Below are 24,467 nucleotides of genomic sequence, written 5' to 3'. Positions count from 1 at the left end.
GCCAGGGTCTATATGTAAAATATAGTAGCCCTCGGTGTACATAATATGTAGTACATTCTAGGCATTTGCAAGTTGATGTGATCTTGACATCACAGCTTGAACCCCAGACAAAGTTGCATATGTATAGAGAACATCAGCAATTGGAAGCATCCAGTAATGATAAAGAACCTCCCAGATGGGATCTTAATTGGCAAACTTTCTACCCAATCGGGACACAGATTACTGAAAACAAACGCCCTGCCAATGCTTTACACTCTCTATCGACCCAAAACACTCTCTTATCCACCCGCTTGCTCGCGGTATGCTAACATTGCCGTAGCCTGCGGCCGCAGCAAAATGCAGACACATATGTAGGAAATGCGAAATCATGTACATTTGCACTGCTGCAGGGGCCGTCTAGTCCTCGTCCTGTCCAATCTGCTTGTACTTTCCACCACGCGAGCTGTTGCTTTCGCCATTGCCCTTTGTCCTCTTGACCATGTTGCTGATCCAGCCACCAATACCGTCGCCATTGTCGGTACCAGCCTTGGACATGTCCTTGTTGCCACCTTCGACTTCTGGAGGGTCGATGCTGAGTCCGGGAATGGCCTCGTCGGGAGCACGGCGTCCGCCCCGGATGTCGAGAGAAGGCACAGGTGAGCCACGGCCTTCACCACTGAACATGGATTCGGCTTGCGCAATCGTCTCAGGTGTGGGCATGACGGAGGTGGCGTCTCCAAACAGCGAGTTCATGTCTTCAAGACGAACGTTGGCAGTTTCAGGGTAGATGAAGTATACTACCGCCATGTCAGCATATTACTTTTATCTTGGTATTGAGCTCCAGACTTACCGATAACAAAACTGACAGCGCAGAAAAAGGCGTGGATGAGGTACAGGCGCCACTGGATGTGCTCTTGGAGGATGGGAGTCATTTCTCCTACAAGCCAGTTGAATGCCCAGTTGGTAGCGGTACTCAAACTGGCGCCCTTGGCACGAATGCTGAGTGGAAGAATCTCAGGCGGGTACAACCAAGGAATAGGTCCCCATGAGTATCCAAATGCGGCGTTGTAGATCATGACAAATATGACGACCATGTTGGGTGTCCACGAAGCTTGCAGGAAGATGAAGTAGGAAATGGCAGATAGGGAAACCAACATCATGAGTGCTCCAGACAAGAGAATCTTGCGGCGACCGAGTGTGTCGACAATGTACCATGGTGGGATAGTGGACAACAGGTAGGTAATGGCGTTAATGCCAGTCATAAGGATGGCCTGGCGACCGTACCAGCCAGCTTCTTCAAAGACCAATGGTGCATAGTACGAGATGACGTTGATTCCGTTGAGTTGAGCAAGGGCTTGGGCGGACATGGCAATAAAGACGCGTTTGGAGTATCGTTTGAACATGTCGGCATAGGAACGTTCACCTTCTTGTCGCTGGAGCAGGACGTTCATCTTGATCTCTCGGTATTCATCTCGTGCTTTTGGGTTGTGGATATCGCCCTTTCCGTACAAATTGGCAATGACTACAATGCCCTCCTCGTCGTGATCATTATCCAAAAGCCATCTGCGCGAATTAGCATACGTCGAAAGCTGTGATCAAAGACAAACCTTGGCGATTCGCAAATGAGCAAGCTACCTCCAGCAAGGAGAAGACCCATGATGCACTGCATGAAGAGAGGAACTCTCCAGGACCAATCATTCTTGATGTAGGTGCAGAAGTAGTCGACCCACACACTGACAGCGTATCCAGCAATGTTGCCCGTGAACTCGATACAGCCCATCTTTCCTCTGTTGTGCGGCGGCGAGATTTCGGACTGGTACACGGGGACGATTGTGGACAGTGTACCGACACCAAGACCAGCAATGACCCTACCTAGCAGCATCATAGGAATGCCATTGGCAAAGGTCTGGAGAGCTCCACCAACAACGAAGATGAGCGAGCCGTAGAGAATCGTCTTTCGGCGGCCCAGCACATCACCAATGCGACCGACTACCAGTGAAGAGATAAAGGCACCAACTTCCAGAATGGCCACCATTGTGCCAAGCTCAGCAGCTGTAGGCTGATTGAAGTAGTCTTTAAAGTATACGCCCCTGTGGTACAATCAGATTATGCTCGAATCGGGATGGGAGTAGGACGGCGCACGTAATGATTCCGGACATGACACCCTGGTCATAGCCAAACAGGAAGACACCTAGTGAGACGAAGACACTGGTGAAGTAGCTGGTACTGTTAGCGACATTGAGGAAAGAGGGTAGGATGTTGTTTGAAACGCACATCAACTTCTTGCCGTGCAGCCCGTGGATACGGGACGGGCGGTCGTTGGGAGCCATGATGGCGGCGAGGATGCGCTCAGCCTTTGAGATTGTGCGAGGACCTGGATCGGGAATGTCAATGTCCTCTAGGCGGATGCCTTGGGCACCTTTTTCGTGCAAGTCGTGGTCAGCGAAGCGGGCGCGCTTCTGTTGCCGACGTGGGTTGGATGAGGAGTAGTCTTGTTCAAGATGCAGGCGCAGGGGGTCTTCGCGGTCGGCAAGCTGGTCGACGAGATCGCCCGTGTCTGACCAGACGGACAGATCGGACTCGGACGAGGGCGTGTCCAAGGAGGAGCGGGCGCTGTCCTTATCGTGGTCGTCAAGCAGATAAGCAGAGTCGTGCTGGCGTGGGCGAGCAGAGGACGAGAGATTGTGGAGTGGGATGTTGGCGGGCCTCCGGCTGCTACTCGAGTGTGAAGGAATGGTGAAGGTTGCGAGCTGTTAGGGAGCAGCCCGTCTCCAAGGTAGGGATGGGAGAAGCAACGAAAAGAGAGGTGCGTCACAGGGACAGGTCAAGCTGCCAAAAGTGGTTGGGGTGTGGATAGGACTAGCGCGAAAGCGGTGAGCAAGTCGGTCACATCTGGCTACACACACACGAGCGAGGGTTTTGGGGGCAGGATGTGTACATGCGTGGATCGAGGGTTGGGTGCATGCGAACAAAGATAGCTGGGCGGCGATTATGCTTGGCAAGGGCCAGTGGGAGCGGATGGAGACAGTCGGGAGAGGCTCTTTGCTGCTTGGACGGAACGACGGCAAGCCGGCATGGGGGGGGGTGCTAGGATGGGTGGATAGGAGAAGGTTTGTGCTATCTAGTAACATGTTTTGTTTTGGAGGCAATTGTTTATCATTTCTTGAGGGCTGATTGCGAGAGGGAGGGACCAGTGTGTGTGTGTGTGTGCAGAGGTGCAAGACAAGACAGGGTGCTGTACGAGTATGACGATTATGACGAGTCCCTGGTAGTCATGCAGGCTGGTGGAGACGAGTCACGTTGGGGGGAGGTTGTGTGCTAGTATGTTAGTAGTATCGTGGACTGGAGCCCCGCATAGACGAGGCAAATGGGATGTGGGTGTGAATGTGGATGCAGAGCACATGGCATGGGGAAAGAGAGCCGCAAGTAGTAGTAGTAGTAGTAGTGTGGAATGTGTAGAATAGAGTGCAGTTGTGCCCTTGTTGCGGCATTCGGGATGAGGCGGCTGTCTGTCACATGCCTTGGTACTGCCATGCCTGCAATGTTTACCAGAATAGAGACACTGCGGGACAAAAGGCAGGGCAAGTGCAAGCAAGGGCCATGGCTGCAACAATGCCGTGTCGGTCGGTCGATCGATTCCACATGCGCACGTATGTCATCGTGGCAGGCATGTTTTTTTGCATCTACTTCTATAGTTGCTTACTACACATGTCGGTACATGCAGACTACAAGTCAGTTTGGTATGCTTTGGCCGGCAGCCGCCAGACGTCATTTCACCGCCAGGTCCGCACCAGCGATGCAGCAGCCGCCAGCACCCAGCATCCAGCATCCAGCACTCCCCCCACGGCTGCACGCTGCACGTCGCACGCTGCACGCTCACCTTGGATGAAACACGCAGACAGCAGACATGGCTGTCCTTTTTTCCCGCACCATGCCACGACGAGCGCCGCTGCCGAAGACGACGACAATGGCGACATGTATGTGTAGCGTGCTGCCCCGAACGACCAAAAAGAATGGCAGCGAACGGCAGGGCCGCCTGTTTGGCACGGCCAGCCCCGTGGCCTGTTTGGGCGCTGGTGGCTCTCTGCTAAGCATAATAAGTATGCTGCCGCTCACCGCACGGCCCCGGCGTGGTGGAGACGGCGTAGCGCCATAGCAGCCGCCCGCCATTGGCTGCGCCCGAGATTAAACGTCTTTGCTCGCCATTGTTCCACCTCAGGCGTCAGGCTGGCTGCTCGTCCAGAGTGACAGTAATTACCATTCAAGCACTGCAGAAGCCCTCCGCCCTCGTTTGCATCAACTCTCCCAAATTGCCCTCACCACACCTCAATCTCCGCCCCCCCCGCTCCCAAACACCACCCTAGCCAACCTCGCGCCCACCCGCCCTTCCTCCCAGCCATACACACTGTCCCCACCCACCCCGGCACCCAAACCCCCAAAGCTTGGCTTTGTGCATCGTTTCAAGGAAGCTCCCCCAGCCACGCCCGCCCGGCGACGTTGCTGGCGCATCATCCCTCGCTGTCTTCCTCTCAACACCAACCCTTCCACGCCGCCCGCCCAACTCACGCCCGCTGTTAATCGCCATTGCGCCCCTCTGTCTCTGCTCTCTCCCCAGAGACTGATTTCACTACCCCTGCACAGACCTGACGCGCCTGTCTCCAGGGCTGCGCTTCCCTCGCCCTAGTAGTAAACAGCAAACATGGTCAATTCATACGGCGAGTTTGCAGACTTTTGTAGAGATTCGGGCAACCAATGGAGCACTCTACCAGGTACGACGCCCCCCGCCCTGCATTCTGCACCTGTAAATACTTTTCAATGCTGACCTCTTACAGTTTGTTATGTACGTTGCTGACGCTCCACCCCTTTGCGCCTGCCTTCTTCGCCCTCAACCCGCTAACCGCTTTTTCTCCACAGCTCTTCAACCCAGCATCCACCAAAAACAACAACGGATGGCAGGGCGGCTGCACTCTCAGAGGCTTTCCCGTCGGCGGCGGTCGCAATTTGCATAATTTGGGTATGTGCGCCTGCCGCTTCCAAAAAAACACAATCGTGCTCACTTCCTCAGGGTCCATATTGCTATGCGCCATTGCTCTGCTCGTCTCTCTATTCCTACTATGGCGATCGCAAAGGAAGAAGGCTGCCGTCGGCAGAAGGTGCGTACTTGGCTACGGAGCTGTCTGAGCCTCGACTAACCATGCGCGCAGAGAAATGCAAGTTTTCCTTATCGGCTACATGATCATATCTATTTGCGAAATATTCACCATTGGCGGCTTCCCTCTCGACGATAAGGTCCGCATCGTACGTTTGTCGACTTCCCCAGTCCTGAATGCCATCTAATCTATATGCAGGTTTTTGTTGCCATTCATATTGCTGCCATCACCGCGACTTCTTGGATACTCATGCTCAACGGCGCTGTGGGCTATCAGCTTCTTGATGACGGTACAGCCGTATCCATTGGTCTCCTCTTGGGCTCGGCAATCGTTATTTTTATCGGTACCGGTTACATTGCTCTTGATACTGGCCTCGGTTGGACCGGCTACTGGAACTCGACCCTTAACGCGCCAAACAAGGCATATGCTCTGTACACGCTCTACCAGCTTGTACCCTTGTTCTTCATCGTCGTCTTCTTCCTTCTCGAGGCCTTTCTGGTCCTGCGCGTCCTTGGCGAGCGCAAACCCATGCGTAAGTGCTCTTATCGATGATGTAAACTGCGCATCCGCTAACCTGCATCATCAGTATATCTTATCGCGGCTGCCCTGTTGTTCGCCATTGCGCAAATTTTCCAATACGTCATCAGCGTCCACATCTGCAACGGTTCCGACGGCAAGATCAACGGAGGATTGTTTGAAACGCTTTTCACGCTCCTGGCCGTTGTCATGGTCTGGGTGTTTTGGTCCAGCATTACCGAGGACGACTGGCCAATGCCCACGGTGGCCGGAACATATACTTAGGAGGATAAAGTGGTCATGTTGAAACTGCAAAAGCAACGGCGTAATGTTTTTAATGATGATTGGAGGTTTTTGTTTCAGGCACAGCGTATACCATTTTGGGGCTCCTTGGACGCATTCGATGCGTCATGCCGGCTTGTGTTACGATATACATAATGTTTGCTAAATCCATCTTATTGATATAGACATGCAGTCACTTTGATCTTTGTTTGTTTCACATGCAAAAACGTGAATGCGCGTTCAGCCTATTACGTGCGCCACACGCTCCGACTCTCAATGTGGGTCCAGGATTATCCGTCCACCGTGAACCGTTGACTGTGAACCCTTTCAAAGCTCCAAACGTTTGGAAACTTTCTGTCTGCTGAAACCGTAGTCCTTGACAAAAACAAATCATTGCCTCGCATCCCTGCTTCCGCATTTCTGAACATGCGGGACTGAACGCGCATCGTCATCGAACGGCCTTTTGCTCCGGAGCACACGACGCCTGCTACATCCTTTGACGCCGTATATTGCGAATGCGCACTCCACCCGAAGCACGCCAGCCCACCTGCAGCCACTCCCATCCGCCTCTGCGACCACCTATGATACTAGACACCCCGAGACTGAGCTCCGAACGCACTGCCCCCAAGGCGTCAAGCTAAACGCAAGCCATGGCTGATTCCGACTACGACTTCGAGGACGAGGTGTCTGATGACGATTACATTGGCGACAAAGGCAGCGCCTCGAACACACGCGCGCAGTCCACGGCAGCTACCAAGAGGCGAAAGGTAGAGGTACCAGTCAAGGAAGCACCTCAAAGGAAGGCATGGGAGACGGAGTACTCGCGGACGGTGGAGAAGACGATACAGCCAGCAGATGATGGTAGTTTGGGGCAAAGTGTACAAGAGCGGGAGGAGGAGCGCAAGCGCAAGCGGTTACGCAAAGACACCAAGCCATTTCAACGTGGCATAATAAGACACGTCGTACTGGTGCTGGATCTTTCAGAGGCCATGCTGGAAAAGGACATGCGCCCCAACCGTTTCATCACCATGATCAACTTTACGCAAGACTACATTCGCGAGTTCTTCGAGCAGAACCCTATATCCCAAATGAGCGTTCTGGGCATGCACGACGGCGTCTGTATACGCGTCTCGGAGCTGTCTGGCAATCCGGCCGAGCACGTCGCGGCGATACAAGGTCTGAGAAGTAAGGATGATGGCAAGGAGCCCAAAGGCTCGCCCAGTCTGCAGAATGCTCTCGAGTTGGCGAGAGCAACACTCTACCATACGCCCAGTCATGGCACACGAGAGGTTATCGTCGTTTTTGGCAGCTTGCTGAGTCTGGACCCTGGCGACATTCACCAGTCTGTCAAGGCGTGTGTGAGGGATCGGATACGCGTCAGTATTATTGGCATGGGTGCACGCCTCAAGATATGCACCGAGATTGTCAAGCGAACCAACGCAGGTGACGAATCCGAATACACAATCGCCACAGACCAAGAGATGCTCCGGGAACTGCTCCTAGCCACAACGACACCACCTGTCATCCGACAACCTCTGATTACAGATGAGGTTGCGCCAGCAACAACCACACAATCTTCAGAATCAGCTGCTGCGCTAATGATGATGGGCTTCCCGTCACGGGTAGTAGAAGATCAGTTAACCATGTGTGCATGTCACGGAAACTTGACAATGGGCGGCTATACGTGCTCTCGGTGCAGCGCAAAAGTTTGCTCTCTACCCATCACTTGCCCTTCATGCCAACTCACGCTCCTCCTCTCCACTCACCTGGCACGTTCGTATCACCATCTCTTTCCCCTCCGCAATTGGGCCACAGTGTCATGGTCGCGCGCCCGTGAGATGGGCAGCAAACAGTGCGTGGGCTGCTTAGCTGCCTTCAGTAACCCACCGAGCAATGCCAAAGAGAATGGTGAAGCCAAACGAGACTCGGAATCAAAAGTTACAAAAAAAGATGACGATGACAGCGAGGAGCAGAAAGCTAGTGAAAGTGGCAGGTATGAATGTAGGGCCTGTGAGAGCCACTTTTGCATTGACTGTGACATGTTTGCGCATATGGTACTACATAACTGCCCAGGATGCTTGGGAAGGCTAGACCCTAACGCGGCTGCTACAAGTAACGGGGATGTGGAGATGAGTGGTTGAGGTAGAATCCATATCCAGCCTTTTAAGTTTGCTAGCGACGGCGATTTATCAGAGCAGATAGACTGTAAGGAAATACCCACGCGCTGGAAGCGCCAATTGCAAGATTGGTTCGAGGTTGAACTTTGTATCCCACATCGCTCTCTCAATTACATCATTTGTAGTTTCCATGTGCCTGTGCCATTTTCTTTGGTCAGACTACATTCTCAGGGTGGAGGTATATAGTCCGGGAAAACGTTCATCCCCATCAAGCTTGAAGATGACGCGCAGTCCCGTGAGTACGTAGAATCATTACTAGCCGATTATCTCGGACCATCGCACGAGGAAATGCCGAACGGCAGCCCCGCGTACGTGGGGCAGGTTGCCTCGTTGAGCATACTCCACATTCCGCGAATGCGCCATTGTGCGCCCGCAATTGCTCATAAGCCATTTATAATCTAGGTTACTTAGACTCACACATGTTTTCTTTGCCCATACGAGCTCTTGTCCACTGCACACGCGTTGTTCCCAGGCCAGTGCTTGCTTGTCGTTACGTCACTCCTCACCATAGAGTCTCATCAGTGAACCCGGTACAGGCATACTTTAGTACAGCTGGCAGAACCATGGCAGCTTTTGAACGATTAATTCGATTTGAGGATGCCGAGGGCAAGACAGTGTATGGTAATTTGGAGAAAGAAGTACCCACAAGGGAGATTCAGGGGAGTACCGTCGAGGTGCTTGAGGGCGATGTGAAGAGTGGGTTTAAGAAGACTGGTAGCAAGGCCACAGTTTCAAAGGCATGTTCGATCAATGCTTTTGTATCAAACTCCGATAGAACATAACTGATGAAATACGCATTGTAGCTACTAAGCCCACTTCCAACCACAAATATCATTCTCTGCGTCGGACTCAATTACCGCAAGCATGCCCAAGAATGCAATGTATGGCACCAAATCCCCCNCCCCCCCCCCATGTTGTATACTAACCATTTCTCCTACTTGTAGCTTCAAATCCCCGAGAACCCAGCCATCTTCATGAAACCCAGCGACGCGCTCGCAGGCCCCCTAGACGACGTACCCATCCACCCAACCTGCCAATCGCAACTCGACTACGAAGGCGAACTCGGTATCATCATCGGCCGCGACTGCAAAAACGTGGCCGCAGCAGACTATGCGTCGTACGTCCTAGGCTACACGGTCGGTAACGACGTCTCAGCCCGCAACTACCAGCTCCCCGCATCCGTGTCTGGCGGCCAATTCGGCTACGCAAAGTCCTTTGACAAGTTTGCCCCCATTGGCCCTTGCATTGCGAGTCCCGCCGTCATACCGGATCCGCATGCGCTAACGTACTGGACCAAAGTCAATGGCGAGAAGAGGCAGGAGACGGGCACCGATGATATGATTTATACCGTTGGCCAGATCATCGAGCACTTGAGTCGCGGGACGACGCTGAGGGCTGGCACGGTGATTTTGACGGGGACGCCGAGTGGAGTGGGCTTCTTTATGGAGCCAAAGGGCTTCTTGAAGGATGGAGATGTGGTGGAGATTTATGTGCAGGGGATTGGGAGTTTGGTTAATACTATGCGGTTTGAGTAGTTACATGGTAGTAGTAGTGTACATGTCACTGTACATTGCGAAGCCACTTGTTGCTTGAAAATATTCCGGAATTCATTACACTACACACTGGAGAAAGGGGAAAGTAAATCTACTAGAGTTGCAAGCACGATGAGTCATCCCAATCTATTTTGTTTCATCAACATATCCGAGGAGGAGGGGGAAAAAAAGAGCAGTTCAAGAAGTCATGTTTGCATGTCTTGCTGCACCTTGTCCCCCCCCCCCCCCCAAAGTATCTGCGAAAAAAGCCCTTCTTCCGTTCTAGTGCCCTGCATGATTCACATCTGCAACCAGATCTAAACACCTGTCACATGAACCAAAAAAATGGGATTCATGCGTTTGAAGCACTGGAAGCATGATGCCGAAACACAAGGTGTGGTGAGAGAGTGTGTCGACGCCCACTTTTAAGCACGTCCGCCTGGCGCATTGAAATGGATGAGGGGGGGAAAAGATTGAAGCGTTAGGACTGGCAGTGGCAGAGATATCGGTGGTGCTGGAGAAAGTCGTATTGGGTGAAGTGATCATCATGATTGCTGTCGCCACCACTACGAATACGAATAAGTATCCGGCATCATCCAGCGTTGCAGCATTTTTTTGCCACAATGGCAAAATAACAAGAATAGCAGTATTGATGAGAACTATCTCCGGATAGCATGTAGACGCATCGTCTCAAGTGACGCTAGGGAGCGGGCGGCAGCAGTAGCATCCTCGATGCAGACAGACAAGGAAAACACCTCTCCCTCTCCATCTAACCCCCTGCAATCATGCTTCTAGCTCAACAAGCACTAAGTCGGTTTTACAAATGTTCGTATGCAGCATAATCATTAGACCCTTGACCCGGACCAGGGGGGTGGGGTAAGGGATTAACAAGTCTGAAAGTCACGAGAAACAAGCCAAACCCATGTTTCCGTGTTTGAAGAAAGAGGTCGGTTTTGGAAACATGTCTGTTCGTGTTAGTGAGTAAAGGAACATCGCGCGTCCTCCGTCAGGGAGAAGGAGAAGGAGAAGAAGAAGAAGAAGAAGAAGAAGAAGACGAGAAAGATGTCCCCGTGGTATCCACACGAACGATTCTTCTTCTGCCCGTGTCTTGTGATCTGGGTGGAAACCATTGTTCATGCGTACTTGTACGTACATGTGCTTATTTTGCTTTCCTTACCCATGTATGCGGGTTTTTGGGTGGGCTTGTTGTCTAAGACCGTTTTGCGTCTAGAACGCGCTTAAACGATCAAGGTAATATATTGAAGTGGGATAGTAAGAAAGGGAAAAGATGGGCCATGGGGATTCTGGGGTTAGAGTCTTGGGGATTCTGAGTGTGCAAGCCACGCTTGATTACGTATGCTTTGGTGTGTATGTGTGTATCAAAGGGTTGAGAACAGGTGATGATGGGTTTGGATTGAGCATGGCAAGTTTGGAGGCAGCAAGATTCTGTTTTTGATATACGGAGATTTAAGAAAAAAAAGATATACGGTGTTTACGAGGCGAGATCAAGATGGAGATACCATGGCCAAGATGGGAACAAAAAAGAGAGGTCGCAATGAGCGAGTTGATGGCGGCGGATTGCATGACGGGTCCAAGAGCAAAAAGGGCAAGGCGGCCATGGGCGGTAGGTGGCAGAATGTGGGGGGCGTAGTGTGTCACATGCCACACGTCTGTTTCTGACCCAGCCATGTGAATGCTTGCTGGAGATGTCGGGTGAGCCAAGGGGAGTCTAGAGGGGGTGGAGGGGTGTCACCCGTGCAGTGGCCGGGCTGGACTGGGCCTGGGCGACTGCGAGGCGGGCAGCGGGCGGGCAGGCGGGCCTGATGGATGATGGACAATGGCGGTTCTGGTTCATGGGCAGTAAGCAGGACGGGAACTGGCATGATGATGGATGAATGGATGGATGGTGGATAGGTTGTTGGTCCGGCGCGGTCAATCGGCCTCGGACCACAAAGCGCGACGCCGCGTCCTTGTTCCTGTTCCGTGATGGACGACGACGACTGCGGTCGGGGATGCGGGACAGGGATGGATAGAGAGAGAGTGAGTGAGTGAGTGAGTGGGAGAGCGAGCGAACAGGGAGAAGGCGGTGATCCACTCAGACTCAATGGATGCACAGTGTGCTCTGGTGGTGGGAGGGATTTGGGGCTGGCGAGTGGGGAAGGCTGGCGAGTGATCAGCCCCGGCGCTGATTCGCCGGGCGGGGGCGGGCCAGGTTTCGGTTGGATTCCAAGTGGCCCCTTGGTCGCTCTTGGTCGCCCTTGCCTCGATAGATAGCGTCGCCTCTTCCTCGTGACCTTCTTCTTCCTCGTGATCCAAAGCCCTCATCGCTCCTTGTGCTGATAGTCCTACAACAAAAAGTCCATATCGGGCGGCGCTGAAATACTCAAGGTAAGAGAACTGTTTTGCTTTCACTTTCGCCACTCTCGTTTTTCCTCGCCCTTTGCAAAAATTCCCGTCGTCGTCTTTGGGTCGCCAGCGCAGACGTCGACCCAGTGCAAAGGCCGTTTTGTTAATCTTACTCGACATCACGTTACCAAACCAATCGACGAAACCGACTTGGTGAGTTGGACCCGTACGGTCGCTTTCTTGCTCTCCCAGCACGCCTTGTGCCTCCGCCCGCGCCTTTCTCCCTCCCGTCTTTTTTCTTTTCTTCTCCACGACTTGCCATGCCGCTTGTCATCGTCACCTGCGCCCGCTCGACGCCCTCGTCCAAGAGGGAGGACTAAGGGAAGAGGGAGAGGGAGCGTTTGGTGGCCGCCATGTTGCTCCGCATCCCACAACCGCAGCATCATGGAGACGCGCATCTACGACGAAACGACGCACGACTCCTCTTGTACGCCTTGCTGCCACCCACCGGCCATTGCACCATGAGCCGACCCTCCTTTGCGTCCTGACAGCTGCCTCTGCCCGGGACGACGCGAGACTGGATGCGCCCAATCGCCTGCCTGCGGGGGAGGCTGCTCTCGCACCACCTGGATTGCATCTCATTCACCTGTCTGCGCCCGTGCTAATGTTTGTCCAACACAGACTGTTCATGCTAAGCGCATAACTGCCAGACCACCTGCTGCGTCTTGCGTCTTGCGTCTGCGACTGCGACTGCGACTGCGACTGCGACTGTGACTGCGCCTACTTCCTCTCTTGGCTTTGCGCGTGAACTGGCGGGCAAAGCGTTCGCGACTCCTACTCCCCCGCCTCGGTTGTATTGCGCCTGCGGCTTACCATTCAAGCGCGTCTATCCTGCCCTGCCTCACTCCACCAACCACCGCCAACCCTCGCAACTTTGTTGCTCTCTTTACCCAACTAGCTATCCACCTACGCAACCCACGACGCCGCGATTGTATTGTAATTTGTTCACTGCCACCCTGCCACGCCGCTACATCGCCATCTCTGCCTCCCACCCTTGCCCTGTCCTTGGCGCGGACCTGGCATTCACGCGCCGGTCCCTTTCGCGCAGTGTCTATTTTGCAACACTGCCCACACCTACCTTGACCTCGCCCTCTTCTAATACTCCCTCCAATCCCTCCCTTGTCAGATAACCATGGCGGATACTGCCGGCTACCCGACCGATAGCAAGTTGGATGCCCACAACAGCGTCCACACCAACAAGCGAAAGCGCGACACGCGCGACCAAGGCATCAACCGGCCCGCACCACACAACTCCAACAGCGACTTGACCGACCAGGCCACCGCTTCGTTCCTTGCCGCGCACAACGCCGCTGACGACGACATGCAACAGCAGTTTGACGTGCACCACAATGGCGGCACCAATGCGGCCAGTGTGGGCGATACCGCAGCCGCCGCCCTTGCCTACCACCAGATGACAGTGCCCCAAGCGACCGAGCTCCAATTTCAGCCGCAAAATTCCGGTGACGGCTCATTTGGAATGGGCGACCACAACCAACAACAAACGGGCATGCAGGACTTCAGCCTCGAGGCTCTTAAGGCTGCAACCCAGACAGGCCGCCCTGGTCAAGCAGCGCCCAGCGACTCACCGCCGCAAAGCGCCACCCACAAGCCCCAGGTTGGCACAGAGGAGTGGCACAAGGTGCGGAGGGACAATCACAAAGAAGGTTCGTTCATTTCTTCTTTTTTTTCCCCATGCTTAAAAGATTCCACGACTAACCTGAATACAGTTGAGCGCCGTCGTCGCGAGACAATTAACGAGGGCATCAATGAACTCGCCAAGATTGTTCCAGGCTGCGAAAAGAACAAGGGCTCGATCCTCCAGCGCGCCGTACAGTTTATAACTCAGCTTAAGGAGAATGAGCAGCAAAATATTGAAAAGTGGACGCTTGAGAAGCTATTGACTGAGCAGGCCATCACCGAGCTCAGCGCCAGCTGTGACAAATTCAAAGCAGAGTGCCAACGTGCATGGGACGAGTGCCAGATTTACAAGCGCGCATGCGAGAACAACGGCATCCTGCCTGATGAAATCAAAGAACGCCAAGAAAACGGCGAGCAAACGGGGGCAAATCCAATGTAGAGTGGTGATTTTGCTTTTCTGGATCCTTTAGTGGGGCATGTTCTTTCGACACGATGCTGACGAAGTTTTTGTTACTCTTGGGATATACATGTGCGCTTCTTTTCTACGGGGGGGGGCGTTTTACCCCCCTGTCGTCTTTCATTGGCACGTGTAGTGCTGATCAAGGCTTACTTTTAACTCGGCGTACGGGAGTGCAAGTCTCGCTCGCTTGAGCACACGGGCTGTCGTTTGATTGTCTGCATCAGCCCGATAGTAATCGTGGTGCGTGTATGGGCTCCTTCTACTTGCAGGTTATGGTAGCTTTGTTTTTATTTCATGTCGTTATATAGTTACATATATATATATATATATATCTTTCTTTGAATGTTGAGCGACACATTCACAGCCAGATGAGCTATTCTCCAGTAACATGGAAATTCTGTACCCTGCTTCATCTCACTTGTCGTTCAGTGATGGAAAGGAAAGTGATGTTGGCTAGCAGTCGAGTCGCGCTAGCGAAACCCTGCCTACGCATGAGCCGACGGCGCATTCCTACCCCCACCTGCATCCATACAGCGACTCACCTTCTCCAACTTGCGGCCACACGCGTTCCTTCAATGTGCTCCTAGCAATCGACAAAGCAGTCATGAACCGCACGTAAACCTGTGTCCCACATGTGGTGGGCACGACTCGTCTATCCCCACAGCCTATCATTTCACAATTTAAACACTTGTCGCAAACGGACATGGAGAATCACGACGTACCTGGCGAACAACCACTACCACCCCCGGTAGTGGATGAGGCTGAGCTGATTGGAAACTCGAGTGCTGATTTTCCAGTCATCGAAGCTGAGCCCGAAGAAGAGCTCGGCCTGCCCCTCGATACTGCTGAACAGCAACGACTACTGCTCGACCAAGATGAGAACCAACCCCAGTCTGGCCCTCCTCTAACGTTGCCAACCCGTCCGGGCCTACAACGAGGCAATTCAGTTCCCACACCTGCACCACACCTCCCCCCTCCCGCACCGCCTGGACCGCCTCCAGATACCCCGCAAAACGACTCGCTTTCGCTGGCGCAGTTGCAACATCTCGTTCGAGGTATACCCAAGGTTGAGCCTGCTCCATACGCCTTCAGTTACGATGATGCTTCGTCTTTTGAAGAGGAGCTCGAGGAGTGGTTTTCATATGCAGTGGAAGAGCAGGCCATGCTTCTCAAGACACAGGCGTCATACGCATTGGAGTGGAGCGCATTCCACGGACTAAGCGACGCAACCGACACCGAGAATGGCTTGGATTGGGCTTCTGCGGCACCATCACAACGCAAGGAGTTTGTTGAAAAACTGCTGGCAGGACTGAAAGAGCTCGACCCTGTCTCGAGGTTGAAGAAGCTCGAGGCATTACTCTACCTGCTTCTGGGGTGCTGGTATGAGAATGCTGGTCTTCCGGAACCCACAGAGGACAACGAGACGACGTCGGACCATGCGCGCAATAATGCACACCGAAAGTCGGGAAGGCAAGTTGCGCTCATCAAGCGCAATGTAAACTTGTTGGCCGAATGCAACGGCGTGCAGAGCCTTGTGGACACGCTCGACGCTTCGTTCCAGAGAGCATGTGGGGTTGACGTGATACCTGACGTACAGCGCGACTCGAAAGAAGCGGAGCGACGTGAGATTTGGTGTGCCATGACGGCCGTCTACGTTGTATTGGAAGTCGCACGCGATGCGGAAAAGACAGGGAACAACACAGGACTCCGAAGCGCTATCCTTGATCTGGAAAAACCAGGCCTGCTTGTCCTGTTCGTCGATCTCATCGCAAAGCTGAGATGGGATGAATCAATCAATCTGCCCTTATGCAAAATCTCTCTGCTGCTATGGAAAACAATGCTTGTAACATTTGGTGGTCTCAGGGAAGTCGACAAGGTCAAGGAACAGTTTCGGGACAGCAATCTCGACTCGGAAGATTCCAAAGGACATCCGCTCATCACCGCTTCACCTCTTGACTATCACCTTTTCCGCCAAGAAATCAGCTCAAAGTATCCAGCATATAATCCTCCGCCTCCGCTCTTTCCCCTAGAACCAGAAAACAACTCTATCCTACCACCGCTCAAGAACCATCCTAACAAAGTCGCCGGTAATCATGTCTTCGGGTCTGGACTTGGAGATACGAATGGAAACACTACTTCTATTCTGCATCAGCCCATTCATATCGCGACTCCCGCGCCGTCGCCCCCTCCTTCTCCGGCGGGTCCTGGTGGCAAAGGTGGGAAGAAACAGAATTACCAGACAAACCAGATGTTTCCTTTCCTGTACCCACCACTTGACGAGTCTAGTAACAAGTTGGGTGGCAAAGGTTCAACTGACCTCCAGGATCTTCTTTGTGGCCGGAAATGGGAAGGCTCAGATATTCCGACGTCAATAATGGAGGCTGCGGAACTGTTTTCCGAGCGTATGAAGGCTACTCGCGCCATGAAGCAGCTGTGGGAGGAACGTGTTGCTTTTATGAAGTATGAGCGGGGTTGGACAGGCCCTGACGACCATCCCGACATTGAAGAATTGTCTCTTGAACCAAAAGAAAACGAGCCAAAGAAGCAACCCCCTGCTCCTGGGAGCGTCGAGGAGAGACTGCAACTTGTTGAAGAGTTCTACGTAAGTGCCAGCCAGGTACACCCCGAATTTACTGAGCTGACAATCATAGCGCGTTGCATTACCAAATCTACAATCACTAATCATCGTCTTGATCAAAGCAATCCTGGCACATGTAACAGCCCTAGTCACACAGTCAAGCGGAGCCAACGGCCTCCAAAGCGGATTCCAGTTCCAGGATAACCAAAATGGCACGACGGCCGGGCGACCTGACATGAATGGCATGAATGGTCACAATGGCACTCTAGCTACAAACGAGGAGCTGGACGCTATGCGAACCCAGGAAGTGCTGGACAAGGCAGTTACCGGTACCCTCATTCTCATCTTGAAATGGTTCAAGGTCTCTCATATCTTGAAGTTCGAGTACATCACGCAACTACTTGTTGATTCAAGCTATGTTCCTCTGATCCTAAAGCTGTTGCAACTACAAGAAGTTGAGAAGATTGTCAATTTCAAGAGTGAGCAAGAAGAACTTAACTTCTTCAACTACTGTCGGTCACACTCGAGAAACGCGTCTGAAGAGGAGGTCAACGTACACCATGAAGGAGATTTGCAGGAAAGAGACTCTGATGAAGACGATGCAGCCCCGCCCCCGATTCGCCGTTCGAGACTAGATTCCAACGAATCGGGCATCGAGCCAGCAATGCAACCTACACAATTGCAGCCCCCGGAGGTGGACGAGCTCGGCTTCCCGACCAACGAATTGCCGAAAGAGCCAATCACCAACTTCTCCTGGCGCGCATTCTTCACCTCAATCAACTACATGCGCATCATGCAGAAGATATGCAAAAACAAAGCGCATCGCAACCTTATGCTTGTATCATACAAGTCATCTCAGTTTCTCCGCAAGAGCCTCAAAGTACCGCAGCCAGAGTTGCGCCTTTATACTCTCAAACTCTTCAAAAACCAAGTCCCGTACTGTGGCCGCAAGTGGCGGCAATCCAACATGCGTGTCATTACAGCCGTGTATCTGCACTGTAGACCAGAACTTCGAGATGACTGGTTAGCGGGAAGCGACGTGGATGCGGAAGTCGACGAGAGTGTCCCTCTCGAGCAAGCCTTACGATCACTGACGCACTGGCACAATCTGAAGCGGTATCCAGAGAGTTTGGGCGCCAAGCCTGGCGTCCTTGAGGAGGAGCAAGACTTCTTCCGCAATGAGCTCGAAAAGATGGATTGGGGCGACGAGGGCGTCAATGAAGGCGAGATGGAGCAAGGCTGGCAGGATCTTCAAGTTGAGGGTTGGTGAGCATCTTGCACGCCGCATCTATATCTCGTCATCTTACACCTTGTATACTTATCCTCTTCATGTGATACCCAACTAGAGCACCGCATTGATGTCTCACATAGATGATGCCGATCGAGAGCGGTCTCCTGGGCGCCGAGAAGTTGTTTGCGAGGAGAAGATGCCAAAGTCGGATCCTGCGCGTTCCATTTCCTCGAAAAGAACAGTCCTGCCTGGGCTAGGTGCATGGAAACGATTTTGTCCATGGGATATCCACGCGGAACTCGAGGAGCTCATCAAGGCGTCAACAGAAGACAGCGATAGTGAGGAATCAAAGAACACTCGAGACACCAAAGCAAAGAAATACAAGAGTAGGCAAGGGCAGTTTTCCCCTCTGTATGAGCCTGAGATATGGAATGAAAACGAGGGTAGACGCAAGTGCAGGACGAGAAGGAATAGACGTGTTCCCAAGCCTGAAGAATAGTAGAGGGTGTATTCCAGGGTTGTTGGCCATGAACTCGAGCAGGATACCAGGAAGGCATGTAAGCGGCTATGAGCTTGAGCAAATCTAATGATGTATTATTTTGCAATGTTTGCCTACACAGTGAATCGTGAGCTTTGATCAAAGAACGACTCATATATAGTGTGTGTAGATGCCGCGGCGATTGGGGAGGGTAGTTGATCCGCCAATCAAGCAGCCGGATATGCGGCTTACCTGCGCGAATAAAGCAATGCGGCCCGTCTTGCCTGACTCGGCGTGGTACTACCCCGAGCTTCTTTCTCCACAACTGCGGGTGAGTTGGAGGCCGTCGGCATTTGCTCCGCCTTCGGTCTTCCTCTGTGCCATTTCCTCTCTTATTCTTTCTAGTTATTTGTATACCTTTGTCGCATGTCCATTGCTTCTTCCAGATATAGCTCCATTTTTTCACATAGACTTGATTGAAAGTATTCGTATTATGGCGAAGGTCTTTGATTACGCCGAAGGTCGGTCGCAAGTACACCCGGGACGTGAATTCCTCGTAGCTCACACATAAGATTAGTTGCAAAGCACAACACATCAGAAAGTTGCTGGGTAGTCTTATACGGCAATGTCTACGACGTAACGCGCTTCCTGCCCGAGCACCCCGGCGGATCTAAGGTCATCCTCCAGCTCGCAGGCAAGGACGCGACGGAAGAATACGATCCTATCCACCCTCCAGGCATCCTCGAAGAAAACCTTCAGGCTTCGGACAAGCTCGGCACGATCAACCCAGACACACTACCAAAAGAAGAAAAGACACCATTGGAGACTGGCGAGGCGCAACAAGACGGGCCTGTGGACCTGGAGAGTCTTTTGAACATCGACGAGATTGAAGAGGTGGCGACGAAGAAGATTCCGTACAAAGCATGGGCATATTACTTTTCTGCAAGCGATGATCTGCAGAGCAAATCGTTCAACAACAAGGTGTACAGGAGCATACTACTACGGCCACGGGTGTTTGTCGACTGCACACGCTGCGATACCTCGACAACCTTTCTTGGCCACAATGTTAAAATTCCTATATATGTTTCTCCCGCTGCAATGGCCAGGCTTGCACATCCAGACGGCGAGTGGGGTATAGCGCAGGCATGCGAGAAGTACGGTGCCATGCACCTCATATCGCAAAATGCATCTATGACACCCGAGCAAATTGTTGCAGATGCGAAGCCAGGCCAGGTTTTTGGATGGCAACTATACGTTCAGAACGAGCGGCAAAAGAGCGAAGCTATGCTTGCTCGTATGAACAAGCTTGATTGCATTAAATACATCTGTCTCACACTCGACGCGCCGGTTCCAGGAAAACGCGAACACGACGAGCGCAGCAAAAACGTTAGCTCCAACTTGCCTCTCCGTGCAGCCGTGCAGGAATCTCAGAGCGTAAGCAAGACATCAACTGATGCAAAGACACCAACACAAGCAAGCGAGAATGAAAAGCCCAAACCAAAGAGCATGGGCGTGGGACAGAGTTTGTTCTGGGGCACAGCGGCGGACTTGACATGGCGCTCTACACTACCCTGGCTCAAGAAGCACACGGACAAGCCGATTGTGCTCAAGGGCATCCAAACACACGAAGATGCCTACCTTGCTTCGCTCCATGCGCCCCACGTCAAGGCTATTATTCTTTCCAACCACGGTGGTAGAGCGCTGGACACGGCGCCACCTGCCGTACACACGTTGTTGGAGATCCGAAAGTACTGCCCAGAAGTCTTTGACCGCATCGAGGTCTGGGTCGACGGAGGCATCAAGCGCGGAACAGACGTTGTTAAAGCACTTTGTCTAGGCGCCAAGGGCGTAGGTCTCGGTCGGGCTGCGCTATTTGGTCTTGGAGCAGGAGGCAAAGAAGGTGTGGAAAGGGTTCTTGAAAGTACGTTCTTCTTTTCTTCTTTTTTTTTCTTCTTAAATTGTGTGTTTTGCCAGTTTGCTAACAACAAATTACACAGTTCTCAAGGCGGAAACAGAAACATGCATGCGATTACTTGGTGTGGAGAAGATTGAGCAACTCGGTATGCAGCATATTAATACGAGGGCTGTTGAGCGCGATATCTGGGATGGTCCGATGCTGGAGCGAGCAGAGGTTAAAGCTAAGCTGTAGAAGTGTGGGATGGGGAAGCATTGTGTACTTGGTACAAAGAGATAGTAACGATATTTTTGCCACATATCGAAAGTCGAGCCATGTTGCCTGACTAATTACCATCGTACCCAAGAATGCCCAGCGAACTAGTGAAGCATGACATATTATGTCTCCTCGAGTCATGCTTTTATTCTCAAAAGGGCATGTGTGGGGGGGTGGGAGCAACCGTCGAATGTTTGCTCATATCAGTCACGCAACAGCTGATGATTTGCAAGAAAAAAACAAAGGAACACTCTGCGGCCCCAGCGAGGGTCCCCCCCCCCTCCAGCCCACAGGTTCGTCAAATTTCGTATAGGGAACAGGAATATTTACGTATCCCGTTGGCGTGGGTTTTCGTATCCACTTATAACTTTTGTTTTGATTAGTGGGCACAATCTGCCAGGGGTGACATTACAGTTTTGTGGGTAAAGGGTAGTAGTGGGGATGGTTTTGTGGCGGTGGGATTGTCAGGGTGTGGCTTGAAATTCTTCGTGACCTTTTTTACATTTGTCCTGCGTATGCGTATTGAGCGTGTTTCAGGATAGCCCTTGCATGGCGTGCGGAGCCGAGCCGTTGGTTGGGTTTCATACTTGACTTAAATTGGACGGGGTTTCGTACCAAGGTTAGTAGGCGTGGGGATTACAAATTGCTAATTGATCATGGATCTTGTTCATTTGAAAATAAAGGAAAGTAATTGTATTTCTATATGGTATCTTGATGAAGAAAGGAAAGAAAAAAAAAAAACTCCGTCCTGTCCCTGTTCTATTATCTAGTATGTATTGTGTATCAATGTGCGGGCTCGAGACGACCGCGAACCACAGCGTCCAGCAACAAACTTCCATCTTGCCCATTTGAGGGGAAAAGGGTGGGAAATGAAATCAGGAGATGAATTCAGCAAACCATGGCCCGCTAGTCAATTCCCCCACCCACCCAAACACCCCCGGTTGGCGGCAAACTGGCAACCAATGCAAACCATGCGGCGCCTCTTCCTTCCCAACCCCGCGCGCCATATCGTTTTTTTTCCTTTACCCGCTCACCCACTGCCCCCCAGTCCTCGCGATTTCACAAATCCCAGCTTGACACAACGGCTACGTAGTACCGTGTCTCGCGCCATATCTCGCTTGTGTACGTATGTGTTTTTCCAATCTAAAACCTGTGTCCAACCCAAAACCAGCCAATTGTAAAGGAACACAACGCAACAAGTTGGCCATAGTACATACGTTTAAACCAAAAAAAGGGAAAATAAAAGGCACAGAAAAACACGTCCACAAAGTGAATAAGATGAGGGAGAAAAAACGCCCAGTACGTACTACTAACAAAGGAAATAATAATAATAATAATTGGGACAAACGCCGGATCGGTGCGCATTGGTTGCTTTCGCCCTGGGGTATATGGTTAATTTTCATTGCACACGTGGGTGTGCTCATCTCCTTCTCCTCTCTCTTCTCTGTTTTTTTTTGGCTTTGCTTTGCTTCAGTAACGCTTGCGAATCCTGTCGCTAGCATTCTACAACAAATCTTTTCTCATCCTTCGCCTGCTTTTCTCTCTCCCCGTCTCTTTACGCAAAATTGATGATTTTGCTCAAATACGTTTTTTTGGGGGAAGGGCGCCGCGCCCACGCGAAGAGATCAAGGGATGGGGGGTTAAGTGGGTTGTTGGCGAAATGGCTAGTGAAATGAAGGACAGCGGAAATTTCAAGGGGGGCGGTTGGTCATGATGATGACCTGGCGCTATGCAACGTCAGTTTGAATGGTCCCGGAGATGGCCGCGTGTAGCGCCGAGATGATTGGAGGCGTATGGAGGCTGGCTTCGTATAGAGCGGGTAGGAGTTGGGTGACCGTTTTTTTTCTGACGGGCTTGCTGGCTGTGGCTTGGAGTAATACGAACATGTGCCGTACGTACCTGATTTTTTTTTCGTTTTTTTTCCGGGTGGTTGGGTAAAAGGCATGCCGAGCTCGTCGAAGCGGCAGTGGCGGCGGCAGCTTTTGCTTTGGGCGGTACAGTGCATACTCAGTGCTCCGAGTGAATGGCGCCTGTGCCTTCGCAGATGGTGCATTGTTTTTGGCCGGTTCGTTTGCAGCATGGGCCACCTTTGCCGTTACAGGCGTCGCACTTGACGGTGCCATTGCCTCTGCATTCGGGGCAGTCTTTCATGTTTGCGTAGTATCTGGTCGGATCGTGAGGGCGATACTAGAAGCCGGTGGGGTGTCGAGGCGAAGAATGGGGGAGGTATCCGAGTCCTGGACAAGCGAAATAGATGGACGGAGAGAGGGAGGGAGAGAGAAAGGGGAAGGGGAGAGGGTCAGAGTGATGCAGACGGTGGTGTTGATCTTGATTTTAGGGAAGCAGTGGGCATCAAACGAGCAGAACGATGAAAGGTGCTTTCTGTTTCGAATCAGTACCACCAAACTCTCGGCGCACACCCCTTCCCCCGTCCAGCGTCGTCGACGGCTTTTATACATGAAATTGGCCCTGATTTTTCTTGCCTGCGGTGGCCCCGCGCAGACCCGTTGCCCTCTCAGCAAGGCACCGCAATCTCACGGTGGTGGCCGCACATGGGATAGTGAAGCAAGCTCCCACGCTCAGCCCCCCGCGTGTTGCGTGCGTGCGCGCCAGCCAGCACCAAGCAAGCACCACCGCACCGGGCACTGTCCGGGCTCTTTGTCACGATAGCCAACCGCGCGAATACATGCAAAAGCAAGATAAAAAAAGTGTAGCATCACGAGATCATGGTTGCTGCACCTCTACGCGCCCGCTGTCCAATTGTAGCATTTTCTTCCTGCAATGCCGCTCGACATACGTATTCGGAAATTGTGATGTCAATGTGCGTCCGAGGTAGTAGTAAGTAAGAACAAAACCAGAAAAAAATTGCCCAATTACCTACTACTATCTGCCTACTTACGTGTCTGCACGTCTATCCAGCCAGCCCCTGTACAACGTTTCTCTCTTCTCCTTCGCTCTCAATTTGCTGCTCAACTTTCACGTGCTCCTCTTCTTCTGCTTCGCGCACGCCCAAGGTGCGGGAGACAGGGGATACCATGGGTTCTCTTCTTGGCTGCCTCTTGAACAAAACGCTCTCGTTGCTACTCCAAGCTTATGGACTGATGTTGCTCTCTGAGCCGCTACACCCGGACTACACTTCCTTGTCCAATGGTGCTCGTCCTATGCGCCCACCCTCTGTGCATTTCAAACCTAACCTACTTGCACGCTTCCAATGGTGTCATGCTTTCTAGCGCGTTCCATGTCACTGTCGCGGCCAGCTCCAGAACGACAAGTGAAGTATGTATCAGGCCATGGGGCTGTCTGCCTCAGGCCCGACGCCCGTTTGAAACTACGTTGCATAGGGACCAAAAATGGTGTAATGGCCCTCTCAAGGCAGACGAATAGCAGACCCGAGTTCGAGGCACCGACAGCCGGGCTATTACATGCGCTCTGAGGGGAATGCTTGCTCCTGCCTGCTGACTGGTCTGCATCCGACCAAGGGACTACGTACGCCGAAGTAGTTACGGTAAGGCAAGGCTGGGCAAAAGCATGTCACGGGCACGTGGCAGACGGATTGGGGGTGAGTCGAGGCACGATGATGTGAGTAGGGCTGGGAGATTGGCTGGCTTGCTGGTACGCCCTGTTTGATTGCATGGGGTTGCTGGGTGGGGCCCAGGGCAATACGATTACGGATACCAAGTGTGTACACCTAATTCGCTTACCCATCCACTTTTTTTTCCCATGATCCTTTGACCGCTCCGCGCTACGACGCTCATTGTGGACATTCGCAGAGTATAGGAATTAAATCTGACTGGATGAAAGACTGGAAAAATATAATGCGAGGCGGCTACGGGGTGGATCCTTTCTGTCGGCTGTTTTAGGTTTGCCGAC

At 52.4% G+C, this 24,467-nt stretch overlaps 8 protein-coding genes across 8 annotated transcripts; 6 read left to right on the top strand and 2 right to left on the bottom strand.

Annotated features, from left to right (window-relative positions):
- Nucleotides 1–396: 396 nt before the first annotated feature.
- Nucleotides 397–3,888, bottom strand: COCCADRAFT_5690 (uncharacterized protein; the record flags this gene model as incomplete). The annotated part of the gene is made up of 6 exons (XM_007714852.1): nt 397–776; nt 830–1,542; nt 1,587–2,069; nt 2,122–2,199; nt 2,254–2,694; nt 3,860–3,888. The coding sequence occupies 6 exons, from the start codon at nt 3,886–3,888 to the stop codon at nt 397–399; spliced, it is 2,124 nt and encodes a 707-aa protein (XP_007713042.1).
- A 500-nt stretch (nt 3,889–4,388) lies between these two features.
- COCCADRAFT_98241 (uncharacterized protein) lies at nt 4,389–4,601 on the top strand (the record flags this gene model as incomplete). The annotated part of the gene is made up of 1 exon (XM_007714870.1): nt 4,389–4,601. A coding segment is annotated over one exon (213 nt), but the record flags the coding sequence as incomplete, so codon positions are not given.
- A 77-nt stretch (nt 4,602–4,678) lies between these two features.
- COCCADRAFT_26888 (uncharacterized protein) lies at nt 4,679–5,930 on the top strand (the record flags this gene model as incomplete). Its single annotated transcript, XM_007714859.1, has 7 exons — nt 4,679–4,748; nt 4,812–4,819; nt 4,894–4,993; nt 5,045–5,132; nt 5,184–5,277; nt 5,328–5,661; nt 5,716–5,930. 7 exons carry the CDS (start codon nt 4,679–4,681, stop codon nt 5,928–5,930), a joined length of 909 nt encoding a protein of 302 aa, XP_007713049.1.
- A 647-nt stretch (nt 5,931–6,577) lies between these two features.
- On the top strand, nt 6,578–9,639 carry COCCADRAFT_37452 (uncharacterized protein; the record flags this gene model as incomplete). Its single annotated transcript, XM_007714869.1, has 6 exons — nt 6,578–7,040; nt 7,157–7,303; nt 7,371–8,063; nt 8,657–8,841; nt 8,908–8,985; nt 9,049–9,639. The coding sequence occupies 6 exons, from the start codon at nt 6,578–6,580 to the stop codon at nt 9,637–9,639; spliced, it is 2,157 nt and encodes a 718-aa protein (XP_007713059.1).
- Nucleotides 9,640–10,882: 1,243 nt separating this feature from the next.
- Nucleotides 10,883–11,325, bottom strand: COCCADRAFT_98228 (uncharacterized protein; the record flags this gene model as incomplete). Its single annotated transcript, XM_007714868.1, has 2 exons — nt 10,883–11,082; nt 11,124–11,325. 2 exons carry the CDS (start codon nt 11,323–11,325, stop codon nt 10,883–10,885), a joined length of 402 nt encoding a protein of 133 aa, XP_007713058.1.
- A 1,849-nt stretch (nt 11,326–13,174) lies between these two features.
- On the top strand, nt 13,175–14,119 carry COCCADRAFT_37451 (uncharacterized protein; the record flags this gene model as incomplete). Its single annotated transcript, XM_007714867.1, has 2 exons — nt 13,175–13,706; nt 13,770–14,119. The coding sequence occupies 2 exons, from the start codon at nt 13,175–13,177 to the stop codon at nt 14,117–14,119; spliced, it is 882 nt and encodes a 293-aa protein (XP_007713057.1).
- A 724-nt stretch (nt 14,120–14,843) lies between these two features.
- COCCADRAFT_98172 (uncharacterized protein) lies at nt 14,844–17,988 on the top strand (the record flags this gene model as incomplete). Its single annotated transcript, XM_007714866.1, has 2 exons — nt 14,844–16,742; nt 16,792–17,988. The coding sequence occupies 2 exons, from the start codon at nt 14,844–14,846 to the stop codon at nt 17,986–17,988; spliced, it is 3,096 nt and encodes a 1,031-aa protein (XP_007713056.1).
- A 932-nt stretch (nt 17,989–18,920) lies between these two features.
- On the top strand, nt 18,921–20,576 carry COCCADRAFT_98166 (uncharacterized protein; the record flags this gene model as incomplete). The annotated part of the gene is made up of 3 exons (XM_007714865.1): nt 18,921–18,948; nt 19,005–20,348; nt 20,425–20,576. 3 exons carry the CDS (start codon nt 18,921–18,923, stop codon nt 20,574–20,576), a joined length of 1,524 nt encoding a protein of 507 aa, XP_007713055.1.
- Between the last annotated feature and the right edge of the window lie 3,891 nt (nt 20,577–24,467).

This window comes from Bipolaris zeicola (genome assembly GCF_000523435.1).
Source record: "Bipolaris zeicola 26-R-13 unplaced genomic scaffold scaffold_91, whole genome shotgun sequence".
NCBI lineage: Eukaryota > Fungi > Ascomycota > Dothideomycetes > Pleosporales > Pleosporaceae > Bipolaris > Bipolaris zeicola.
The sequence above is the reverse complement of the archived record's forward strand: the minus strand, read 5'-3'. Positions and strand labels throughout refer to the sequence as shown.